Here is a 13,483-nt window from a genome sequence, read left to right on the forward strand (position 1 = left end):
GGACAATGACCACAAGCATACTTCCAAAGTTGTGGCAAAATGGCTTAAGGTCAACAAAGTCAAGGTATTGGAGTGGCCAACACAAAGCCCTGACCTCAATACTATAGAAAATGTGTGGGCAGAACTGAAAAAGCGTGTGCGAGCAAGGAGGCCTACAAACCTGACTCAGTTACACCGGCACTGTCAGGAGGAATGGCCCAAAATTCACCAAACTTATTGTGGGAAGCTTGTGGAAGGCTACCTGAAAAGTTTGAACCAAGTTAAACAATTTAAAGGCAATGCTACCAAATACTAATGGAGTGTATGTAAACTTCTGACCCAATGGGAATGTGATGAAAGAAATAAAAGCTGAAATAAATCATTATCTCTACTATTATTCTGACATTTAACATTCTTTAAAAAAGTGGTGATCCTAACTGGCCTAAGACAGGGAATTTTTGCTAGGATTAAATGTCAGGAATTGTGAAAAACTAAGTTTAAATATAGTTGGCTAAGGTGTATGTAAACTTCCGACTTCAACTGTACATACCATCTGCATGTTGCGGCTCAAACTTTTCTTGCCCAAGAATTGTCAATAAAACCTCAGATTTATTCCTGGTCACAGTTCGTGTTCCACCAATGGTTTTCCTTAGACTATCTTTTCCGATAAAGCTAAGTGAGGAGAAATCAGTGGTTCCATGACTGCACGGTCCTGTAAGTGCTCAGGGATGCCTCTTGCTTTTGGCAGGATGAGCTACAGTATGCTTTAGCAGCGCTGGAGACTCGCCACCGGCAATCTCCAAAACCCAGCGACGAAGTTCCGCCTCAGATTTATTGCTTTATAATGGGGATATCCTCCTCAGTGGTCATTACCACAGACAGAGACTCAGGCTCCAGCTTCGTTAGCAGGCTTTTTCCCGGCCGTCCAAACAATCTCATGAGAGATTTAGGTGTGCCACAAACCTAGTAAAGTGGTGATTTAAACAAACGCAGTGGGATTTTAGCGGCTATTTGATTTATGGAGCCGGTCAATACAATAGCGGTAAATTGAGGCTGGGATAGTACGGTAGGGTGCAGGGGCTGTAGGGATGCTGTTACCGACGGTCTGTGCCTGTGGACGTAACGAGCAGTGAGAACAGTGTGCTGGCTTACATGGACTGCTGTCTGGAAATCCTACAGCACACAGACAGATTAACAGTCTGGTTATTACTGAACTGACTCCCATCTTCAGCTCTTACTGGTCCACTTAGGCAGAGACAGGAGGAAAAGATTGGATCGGGAGAGAGAGAAACAAAGAGAGTGAAGAAGAGAAGAGAGGGAGCTACATACTACAGGCCACAGTATAATTCATGCTCACACAAAGTTTGAAAAAACGTGCACACATACTGCACACATACTGCACACATACTGCACACATTCACTCACACTGAGCAGTGCATTCACTTGGAGGCATTTAGTACCGCTTGCCTGCCGTGTACTATGTAGGTAGCGAAAGGACCATCAGAATGAGTCAATTGTCCAATAGTCCTTACCTACTGTACACAGACTGAGTAAATATTAAAATGTTTATGTCTGCGTGACCTCTAATTCAAATCCAGAACTTCAAGAGAAAACAAGCAGATGTCACTGATTCGTAAATAATCAGCTGACATTGAACAGTCAACTCTTCTTGTGTGCTTAAAAGATAGTAAGCAATTGTTTCCCAGTCCATTGTAGTTGGAGTGTGACCGGAGGTGATACCCATGACTAGAGGCAGTGATTTCCTAACTTTCTGACATTGTGACCGAACTAAATCCTGTTGAATAGACAAGACAATTAGCTTCAGCCTCACAACCAAGAGGTACTGGTGACAACCCTGGTGAGAAAAACTGGTGAGGATTAACCTGAGGTCACAGTCACAGTGACCCACTCAGCTCTCGCTTGAGAGGAACTCCAGGGTCAAGGTGCCTCCCACCCATCCACCCCGACACGGGCCCTCAGACCCTGCATATCATGTATTCCGACGCTATCGGATTTGGACCAGGGCCATATAGTAAGTCTCTCTTTACCTTGCTCCATTACACCACCACCCCTATTCTGTATTTCTCTCCCTCTCTTAGCCAGACCGTGTCTGACCCTTCCTTTTGACGGGCCACATCCACCGTGACGAGAGCAGGCCCTGCATGGCTCCATATGGATGCATTTATTCCAGGCATTTCGACCACTTCTAAAAATGTTAGCAGACACACTTCCAAAGGTTAAGCAAACATCGAAAAACACGCACCTTTGATCATCATCTTATGGGACTTTGGCTGAAATGCACCTTTCGTAAAGACATTCATTCCGACTCAAATGGGGCCAATAGCAACTGAATCAATTCAAAAGCTGCCAATGTATTCTGCATTATGACCTAACAAACGAAGGCTAAATCTGACTATCACTCTATTGCCTGAGCCAGTGATTGATGTTAAATTGAACCTACTATACAAACATAATTCTGTAACATACATGGCCAAGTGTCTGCCACGGTACGTCATTAAATTAGCCACTACTTTGCAGTCTGAGGGGTATTTAGTTGCACCTGGAATTCAAGCCACTGACTCATACCACTGAGTGGTGATGATGATTTGTGACTCTCACGTACAGACAAAGCTTAAGATATTAGTCTAGACTCTAGACCCCCACACTACACTGAGAGAGGTCTATTACGGGTGCTTTCCCAGGGATATCTCAATGCCTTACAGTCTGTGGATGGGAGTGGTGGGTTGGGGGAGGTTAGGAGGGTTGAGTTAGCAGGACGTGAATCAAAACAAAAGCAGTTGGCATGTTCCTGTGAGAGCAGCTCCAGTCACGGCTGAAATCTGGTCACTGTAACCCGAGTTGAGTCTGGGAGAGGGGCTCCCTCTGAGAAAGGCAACCCGTGTCCCGAGGGGTTCAGTCTGTCCAAATATTTGACCAAACACGCAGATAAGTGTCTGTAGCCTGCAGACAATCACAGAGCACTGCTCTCTCTGCTTGCTTTTCACTCAAAATAGGTTTGACTTAAAGTTCCAATAAAAGTTGCTGTGGAGTTCCTTGAAGGATATTTTCATGTTTGTTTTAGTATAGCAAAGTATGAAAAAGTATTGCACTCCCTCTGCAATATCGTTGGTCTCCAAATGGTGTGGGAATGAAGACATAGCATCAAAGTAAGTAGAAAACCCCTTAAACCAAGTGTTTCCGCTGTAGATCTTGAAGAACTTAAGCCAAGCAAAGTGGCCAGATGTTCTCAAGCCAATACTGGAAAAGCAAGTGGACCTCTCTTTCAAGGACTTATCATCCAAATCCCTCCGTTGGTCACAACAGAGGCTGTGGCGGGTTTTCCTGGGTCTCATTCCTTCTGTGGACAAATGCCTTCCAGGCTGGCCCACAGAAGTCAGGGACGCGACCAGGCCTCTCCAGCTGGTCCCGCTGACCCTCCATAAATCATGTCTGCGGCCACTCAGAGCATAACACAGACAGACACACTTCAGAGCCATGCCAATGCCTCGCCTCGCAGGCTACTGCCCTTTAGTAGGCAACACATTTCAGGTCAGCCAGGTCAGTGCCTTCCCACTGGGCACACACTGGTTGAATCAACGTTGTTTCCACATCATTTCAATGAAATTACATTGAACCAATGTGGCATATATACGTTTAATTGGCATCTGTGCCCAGTGGGTTATTTGTTTATAAACGAGAGGTACGTGGCTTTTTGAGGGTTGTTTTGGGGTGTCTGGAATAGTTCACAATATGTTCTTAGACTCTCCTGAAATAGTTGTGCTCCTGGATTTCCAGATAAAACAATACAAATGTTTATAAGGACTTGGAGATGAATGATTCTAGTATTTGTCTCTATTCTTAGTCTCCTCAGATGCACACTTGTTTGGTTGTTCTGCACTATGGGGATGATTTGGGTCCTTTGGTTGGTGAGTAGGGAGTTCTGGATAATCTAATGATGCACTGGAGGAAAATACTCAGTCCATTCCCAACTGTGGATCTAAGCAACATTATATACAGTGCCGTCAGAAAGTATTCATACCCCTTGACTTATTCCACATTTTGTTGTGTTAAAGCCTGAATTCAGAATGGATTGCATAACTTTTTTCTCACCCATCTACACACAATACCCCATAACGACAAAGTGAAAACATGTTTTTAGAATAGTTTGCAAATCTATTTAAAAGGAATTACAGAAATATCTCATTTACATACAGTACCAATCTAAAGTTTGGACACGTCTACAGTACTCATTCCAGGGTTTTTCTTTATTTTGAGTATTTCCTACATTGTAGAATAATAGTGAAGCCATCAAAACTATGAAATAACACATATGGAATAATTTAGTAACCCAAAAAGTGTTAAACAAATGAAAATATATTTCATATTTGAGATTCTTCAAAGTAGCCATTGTCTTGATGACAGCTTTGCACATTCTTTGCACATTCTTTGCACATGCTTTGCACATGCTTTTCCAACAGTCTTGAAGGAGTTCCTACATATGCTGAGCACTTGTTGGCTGCTTTTCCATCACTCTGCGGTCCAACTCATCCCAAACCATCTCAATTGGTTTGAGGTCGGGGGATTGTGGAGGCCAGGTCATCTGATACAGCACTCCATCAATCTCCTTCTTGGTCAAATAGTCCCACCAAGCGCCAACAAGATGGAATGGTATGTCGCTGCAGAATGCTGTGGTTGTCACACCCTGATCTGTGTCACCTGCCCTTGTGCTTGTCTCCACCCACGTCCATGTGTCGCCCATCTTCCCCACTTATCCCCTGGGTATTTATACCTGTGTTTTCTGTCTGTCTGTGCCAGTTCGTCTTGTTTGTTCAAGCCTACCAACGTTTTGTTTCTCAGCTGCTCCTCTTTCCAGTTTCTCTTTTCTCGCCCTCCTGGTTTTGACCCTTGCCTGTCCTGTCTCCGAGCCTGCCTGCCTGCCCCTCTGCCTGTCCCTGACTCTGAGCCTGCCTGCCCCTCTGCCGGTCCCTGACTCTGAGCCTGCCTGCCCCTCTGCCTGTCCCTGACCCTGAGCCTGCCTGCCCCTCTGCCTGTCCCTGACTCTGAGCCTGCCTGCCCCTCTGCCTGTCCCTGACTCTGAGCCTGCCTGCCCCTCTGCGTGTCCCTGACTCTGAGCCTGCCTGCCTCTCTGCCTGTCCCTGACTCTGAGCCTGCCTGCCCCTCTGCCTGTCCCTGACTCTGAGCCTGCCTGCCCCTCTGCCTGTCCCTGACTCTGAGCCTGCCTGCCCCTCTGCCTGTCCCTGACCCTGAGCCTGCCTGCCCCTCTGCCTGTCCCTGACTCTGAGCCTGCCTGCCGTCCTGTACCTTTGCTCCTACTCTGGATTATCGACCCCTGCCTGCCTTGACCTGTCGTTTGCCTGCCCCTGTTGTTACAATAAACATTGCTACTTCACACACAGTCTGCACTTGGGTCTACCTTGATCCCTGATAGTGGTAGCCATGCTTGTTAAGTGTGCCTTGAAATAATCCAAATAAAGAAAAACCCTTGAATGAGTAGGTGTGTCCAAACTTTGGACTGGTACTGTAAGTCAATACTTTGTAGATGCAAGTCTTTTATAGCTTCCCACACCTGGATTGTGCAACATTATTATTGAAAATATTCTTCAAGCTCTGCCATATTGGTTGCTGATCATTGCTAGACAACATTTTCAGGTCTCGCCATAGATTTTCAAGTAGATTTAAGTCAAAACTGTAACTTACCAACTCAGGAACATTCACTGTCATCTTGGTAAGCAATTCTAGTGTAGATTTGGCCTTGTGTTTTAGGTTATTGTCCTGGTGAAAGGTGAATTCATCTCCCACTGTCTGGTGGAAAGCAGACTGAACCAGGTTTTCCTCTAGGACTTTGCCTGTGCATAGCTCCATTCCGTTTAGTTTTTATCATGAAAAACTCCCCAGTCCTTAACGATTACAAGCATACCTATTAGATGATAGATGATGCAGCCACCACTATTCTTGAAAATATGGGGAGTGGTACTCAATAATGTGTTGTATTGGAAAAACATAACAACTTGTATTCAGGACAAAAAGTTAATTGTTTGCCACATTTTTTGCAGTGTTACTTTAGTGCCTTGTTGCAAACAAGATGCATGTTTTGAAATATTTTTTTATTCTGTACATGTTTCCTTCTTTTCACTCTGTCAATTAGGTTAGTATTGTTGAGTAACTACAATGTTGTTGATCCATCCTCAGTTTTCTCCTACCACATCCATTAAACTCTAAGTATTTTAAAGTCACCATTGGCCTCATGGTGAAATCCCTGAGCGGTTTCTTTCCTCTCTGGCAACTGAGTTAGTCTACTGCATCTTTATGTAATACATGTATCACTAGCCACTTTAACTATGCCACTTTGTTTACATACTCATCTCATATGTATATACTGTACTCGATACCATCTACTGTATCTTGCCTATGCCGCTCTGTACCATCACTCATTCATATATCTTTATGTACATATTCTTTATCCCCCTACACTTGTGTGTATAAGACTGTAGTTTTGGAATTGTTAGTTAGATTACTTGTTGGTTATTACTGCATTGTCGGAACTAGAAGCACAAGCATTTCGCTACACTCATTTCGCTACACACATTAACATCTGCTAACCATGTGTATGTGACAAATAACATTTGATTTGATTGATTTGATTTTGGAAGGACGCCTGTATCTTTGTAGTGACTGAGTGTATTGATACTCCATCCAAAGTGTAATTACTAACTTCACCATGCTCAAAGGGATACTCAATGTCTACCAATAAGTGCCCTTTGCCAGGCATTGTGAAACCACTCTGGTCTTTTTGGTTGAATCTGTATTTGAAATTCATTACTCGACTGAGAATCCTTACAAATAATTGTATGTGTGGGGTACAGAGATGAGGTAGTCATTAAAAAATCATGTTAAACACTATTAGTGCACACAGAGTGAGTCTATGCAACTTATTATGTGACTTGTTAAGCACAATTTTACTCCTGAACTTATTCAGGCTTACCATAACAAAGGGGTTGAATGCTTATTGACTCAAGACATTTCAACTTTTCATTTTTAATTACTTTGTAAAAATATCTAAAAAACATAATTCCACTTTGACATTATGGGGTATTGTCTGTAGGCCAGTGACAAAAATCTAAATTTAATCCATTTTAAATTCAGGCTGTAACATGACAAAATGCGGAAAAAGTCAAGGGGTGTGAATACTTTCTGAAGGCACTGTAAATTCACGTCAATGCAGCAACCGTAAATTGGTCACTTCGGTTCCCTGCTCACATTTTGTAATCGGGGTAATAAATAATAACCTTTTGACTTCTGACAAATTGTGCATGAATAATAGCATTACCAAATGCATATGCTTATGTCGAGTAATACTGCTCAACAGTAATTTGTTATGGTCACTTAAAATACAGTCCAGGGAGTATCAATCAAGTAAGAATCATGCCAAATCCAGCAAATAACAACTCACTACAAAGCCTGGGTTTTAGTGGAGGAAAGCGAATGATTGAGGCAGCGTTCTCAAGGCCCTGTCATGAAAGCCATCGAAGCAGAACAAAAATATGAGTCAAGTGAAATATTACAGCCACAATGCTATTTTTTTCCCTTGACGTAAAATTACATTTAACAGAGACTATGAAGCCTTCAATGGATTGGATGGGAACTCAAAAGGACACGGGTGAGTATGGGAAGCACATGGCATATGAAGACAATTCCGTGAAACTGATTGAAAAAGAATCTGTTTTGTTCCCTCAACATTATGGACAGCTTGAGTCAAAATGTGTGTTCCATTGGCTCTGGACCTTCGTAGACTCTGTGCCTTTATGACTGGGTTCCACTGGATGCTTGAAAGGGCAGAACTAAGTCCCCTTTGAAACATCCAGTTCTCATTGCTACGGACAATACAGCTATTGTCTGCTTCACCACCAAAGACTGAATCCTTCTGGTTAAAGTCTGACGAAGTTAGTGCGCGCACATCCAGCCAATATCACAGGTGCAATTTCACAGCTTCTATATCTGACGAAGACAGTTAAAAAGCTGCACAGTGTAACTATATTTTTTCATTTTGTCCTATGAAATCGGACACTTGCCATGTGCCTGCAACATGCTCATCTTGACAGGGACTAGCAGTTCATGAGAACACTTGCTTACAAAGTCCCATAATAGGCTCCCTGTCCAAAGGCTCCAAAGAGTGGATGTCGTGATGACTCTTCTCTTAACCGGCTGTTTCCATAGAGCAGTGAAATCCGGGGTACAGCAGCTGTGCATGCACTACCACAGACAGCTGGCTGAGACCCAGCTTTCACATCCACCAGGTTGCACACACACACACACACACACACACACACACACACACACACACACACACACACACACACACACACACACACACACACACACACACACACACACACACACACACACACACACACACACACACACACACACACACACACACACCAAGGCTAGATGACACACTCGCCGCCCAGCGCATTACGGCATGACGACAACCTGGAAGAGCTCACTCTAGAGGAGTCGCAAACCTGAAACAACAACGACGCGCTGGTTTCAATTAACGCAACGGCCCTGGGAGTGAACGCTGTCTGAAACAACTGTGTCGATAGAGTGGGGGGGGGGGAGACCTCCCAACCCCAGATGATGTAATTTCTTTCCCTCAGAAGCATATGATTTCTGGGTAAAGATGGGAAAGGCATGTGGTTCTTGCCACAACAGTAAGTGGGCTGACTTCTGCAACTGTGGCTTGCCTATCCAGGGATAACATTGCCTCCCGAGCACTGATCCTGGGGTGCTTTGCTTCAACAGTCTAGAGACGAGGCTGTGAATAGCACCTTGTTCATTTGACTTTTTTTGCCATTCAAAGCACATTGGAGTTTTGCAATGGGTTTTATGTGAACAGTGAATGTGCACGGCTCCAACTGCTGATGTTCCAGGAATAAATAACAGGTTACAAATCTCTAGTCACTGCATTTCCATATCTCCCTCTTCCTCTATTGCTTTATACCTATATACTGTATGCTGTTTGGCAGACACCTTTCTCCAAAGAGAATAACAGTAGTGCTTGCATACTTTTTCATGTGGGTGGCCACAGCGGGAATTGAACCCATGATCCTGGCAATGCAAGCGCCATATGAAAACCCTTTAAATAACCATTTTTGGTTCCAGGTAGAACTCTTTACACAGGGGATTCAACATGGAACCCAAAAGATTTCTACCTGGAACAAAAAATGGTTCTTCTATAGAACAGCCAAAAAAACCTTTTGGAATCCTGAGCATGACAGGACCACTCTCCCATCTCTTGCTGCCAGGTCCTTCACCTGAAGCTGCAACAAGGCTACACTGGAGAATTCCAGACCAACATTTTATACCTTTCAACATTTTGATTAAGCAATTATAACTGAAAAATATGTTTTTTTATGACTAGCAGCACTCATTTTCTTCACCAAAATCAACGGATCATGTCATATATGAAGGACATGATATCTGATTGCCATGGTTGAGTTCCCATGGCAGTGGATTCCGCAGCCATGTGAATAACTGCAAAGATGGAGATGTTTGGTGATGGGGCCAGAAGCAGATGTTCAAGAATCATGGCTGAATCATAATTTGTAACGGGTGCTTGAGATTCACGCAAATCTCCCAATGACAGTTTTACATGATTTACTGTAGGTGAATGTTAAGTGAAGCTATTTGTGTGTGTGTGTGTGTGTGTGTGTGTTTGTGTGTGTGTGTGTGTGTGTGTGTGTGTGTGTGTGTGTGTGTGTGTGTGTGTGTGTGTGTGTGTGTGTGTGTGTGTGTGTGTGTGTGTGTGTGTGTGTGTGTGTGTGTGTGTGTGTGTGTGTGTGAGATAGAGCTGAGCTTCCTGCTCTGAAACAGCCAATCCCTGGGGTTCCTAGTCTGCCCTGTGAAGGCATCCACTCTAACAGGGGAGAGGTAGAAAGAGTGAGAGTTTGGGTAGGGGGGTTTGGTGCATTAACAACAGCTGGAGCGGATGACCTTGGTTCCCCTGAAACCAAAACAAGGCTCTCAGTAGAACAGACCAGTAGGGCCAGGGGGTTCACTTTCCCGAGGGTCGCCCCACTCCACAACCGTCTGGCTCTGTTTACCCATTCACAGGGAAAGCACTTCCAGTCAGGGAGAGGCCCCTCTCCAGACAGTATGTGGAGGGGTGTGTGTATGTGTGAATGTACTTGTGTGTGTCATTGCCATAGAGATTGATAGAGGACTCTTCATTGTATCTGTCTCATTATGGCGTTTGTGACTGCACGGGCAACGCCATTGAGGCCATCTCCATTTTGAAGTAAGTAGTCCATTTTCTTCCTCTACTCCTTCTATGAGTTGGTAAACAAACTGAAAGGGTGCATATAAAGCCAAGGTTGGCGATTGACGGCAACCTGTTATGGAATGTTTATCCACAAGTATTATTCATTGGTTGATCCCTCTTGATGACCTGGATGGAATTATGTGCTCCTTCCTTAACCCATAGGAAGTCCCACCCAGTTGACTACTTCAAAATGGTGAATGTCCTCAATGGGGCTGCCCATGCTAAAAAGAAGCATTGGGGCCCTAGAGTCCTCTATCATTCTCTATGGTAACCGCACAATGCCTCACAAATATGACAACAACATACTGTTTTTGGTACAATTGAAGGATAGAGTGCAGCATTATCATCAGGTAGCCACTGGAACATCAAGATATAATAGATAGATAGCAGTGCATACAGACAGAAACAAGTAAACATGTCGTCCCCCACGAATTATACAGCGCCATTAACAATCATTTCACATCTTCATGACATATGCTTTCCTTCAGTAAGTTGACTCCTCAGAGCACAGAGGAGGGTCATCAATCCTATGTTCAACATAGCTACAGTCTGAACTGGGGAGCAGAGCCATGTTCTCTGTATCAGACACCAGTCATAAATCTGAACCTTCATATCGGTGACACGAGAACAGAGAAAACACAATGTCTTGGTCCATTAAGTTACAATAAGGAACCTTTTCCCAAGAAGAAGCCGAACAGTGAGTCCAACCAAGAGGGAGGACCAGTAAGTATAATCTGTCATTTAGAGCCAAGTTGAGCTTTTGATTCAGTGCCTATCCCTATCTATTGTCTTCCATACACCACAGTCAGGAGATTCAATAAACAAAACAAAATAAACCACAAAAACAAAATGCCAAGCCAAGAATACAGAGCATGGGGCGGCAGGTAGCCTAGTGGTAGCCTAGTGGTTAGAGTGTTGGACTAGTAACCAAAAGGTTGCAAATTCAAATCCCAGAGCTGACAAGGTAAAAATCTGTCATTCTGCCCCTGAACAAGGCAGTTAACCCACTGTTCCTAGGCTGTCATTGAAAACAAACATTTGTTCTTAACTGGCTTGCCTAGTAAAATAATTGTTTTTCAGCCTGTGATTTTGATGTCATTCATAGCAGGGAGTTTAGGATGAATGGGTACACAATGGGACTACAGTTTTGACTGCAGTGCCCTTGTGTCATTTCTACCTCCAGCTCACCAGTTCTCTGAGTGTGAAAGAAAGAAAGAAAGAAAGAAAGAAAGACAGACAGACAGACAGACAGACAGACAGACAGACAGACAGACAGACAGACAGACAGACAGACAGACAGACAGACAGACAGACAGACAGACAGACAGACAGACAGACAGACAGACAGACAGACAGACAGACAGACAGACAGACAGACAGACAGACAGACAGACAGACAGACAGACAGACAGACAGACAGACAGACAGACAGACAGACAGACAGACAGACAGACAGACAGACAGACAGACAGACAGACAGACAGACAGACAGACAACACAGGTACAGTACTCACCCTCTCTGCAGTTGTCGCCCATAAAGCCTGGGCAGCACCTCCACTCCAACGCCGTCACCTGGCGATACGTTAGCATGTATGTGGGCCGGACAATGGTCCTGTAACTGAAAGCAGAGCATAGTCACTAACTGGGGCAGATGTTCACTTCACGGATATAATTAGAGGCCTTTACAATGATTTCAGTAACATTAACAACAGACAAAAGAGAGAATACATGGACCTCTTTACACGGGAATAACTCTAAATCAAAAGATGTTGAACCTGTCTATAACATAGGGATAAAATAACAATGCCGATCCAAGCTTAACACGATGACCAAATACAGGGAACCCATTAAAGTAGTCTTTCTGGATGGATCCCAAAGACATAAAATAACCAAACAGTTGCAAATCACACACATCTATATAATACATGGCTATGGTCTTACATTAGTGTCTGTTCTGGGAGCAATAGCAGACCTGGGAATACTGGAATGGGAAAAATTAGATTCATATGCCTTAATGGTGGATGACTTGTTGCTCTGTGTGGTGGTCGAGGGAGTAAATCTGCCTTCTTCAATCAACAAACAAATAATATTTCCATGAGGCTTAATAATCAGTCATTAGACTGTCTGCAGTCAAAGCTGGATGACATTAAGGACTCTTTAGGCTACAAATATACAAACACCATAATCATGACCCCTGTGCAACGTCTGGCCAGACTCTTGGCCAGCTGAACTGAAACTAGAATCAATGACCTGCTCTTTTCCATCAAGATGGCTTTGTCTTCAGGATATGTAGAATTATGATTCAGAATACACTGTCAGCAAAGGCCACCAACATGTATAATGCCACTTGACCCATAGCTGTCCTAAAGAGAACCAAGGGAAACCTGGAAATGGTAGCCATTCCCTCAAAGCGTTTGGCTCAGCAAGATGGCTGTAAGCTACTGCAACCCATTAGGATGTATATCTATATAGTTCTTTGACGGTAAATTGACATTGTGGGGCTACTGCGCATTATCTTTTTAATTACATGCAGTGATTTGAGCAAATGATTCCTCAAAACGAGATGGTCGCAGTGCCACTCTGAAACCAGAACCTCTCATGTCTGAAGTTGTATTTTCCACTGCATGAAGGGCCTGTTGGAGTGAGTGAACTGTGCCGACCATACCTGATGAGGTTAGAACAGGGTCCCGGCCACCGGCAACTCTGAAACATACGCTGTACCAGCTTCTCTGTCCCGTTGTGCACCTGGCATGACACAGTCTTCGACACTGTGTACTGACACCAGTTCCTACCAAAGGAGACCATAGGGAGGCAAAGGTTTAGTGCGTGTGTATGTGTGTGAGTGTGTTTTAGTTCTAGTGTGTGTGTGTGTGTGTGTGTGTGTGTGTGTGTGTGTGTGTGTGTGTGTGTGTGTGTGTGTGTGTGTGTGTGTGTGTGTGTGTGTGTGTGTGTGTGTGTGTGTGTGTGTGTGTGTGTGTGTGTGTGTGCGTGTGAGTGTGTTTTAGTTTTAGTGTGTGTGTGTGTGTGTGTGTGTGTGTGTGTGTGTGTGTGTGTGTGTGTGTGTGTGTGTGTGTGTGTGTGTGTGTGTGTGTGTGTGTGTGTGTGTGTGTGTGTGTGTGTGTGTGTGTGTGTGTGTGTGTGTGTGTGTGTGTGTGTGTGTGT

General features: G+C 44.0%; 1 protein-coding gene across 2 annotated transcripts in view; it reads right to left on the minus strand.

Annotated features, from left to right (window-relative positions):
* LOC124000384 (collagen alpha-1(XXVI) chain-like) overlaps nucleotides 1-13,483 on the minus strand; it is a 61,161-nt gene that overhangs the window by 46,662 nt on the left and 1,016 nt on the right. For both annotated transcript variants that reach the window (XM_046306704.1, XM_046306703.1), the window contains 2 exons: nucleotides 12,987-13,109; nucleotides 11,836-11,939 (listed from right to left, as the gene is read on the minus strand). In XM_046306704.1, the coding sequence (XP_046162660.1) occupies nucleotides 11,836-11,939; nucleotides 12,987-13,033 (151 nt within the window). In that variant the 5' untranslated portion in view covers nucleotides 13,034-13,109. The remainder of the gene's footprint in view (nucleotides 1-11,835; nucleotides 11,940-12,986; nucleotides 13,110-13,483) is intronic.

This window comes from Oncorhynchus gorbuscha, linkage group LG16 (assembly GCF_021184085.1).
Source record: "Oncorhynchus gorbuscha isolate QuinsamMale2020 ecotype Even-year linkage group LG16, OgorEven_v1.0, whole genome shotgun sequence".
NCBI classification, from domain to species: domain Eukaryota; kingdom Metazoa; phylum Chordata; class Actinopteri; order Salmoniformes; family Salmonidae; genus Oncorhynchus; species Oncorhynchus gorbuscha.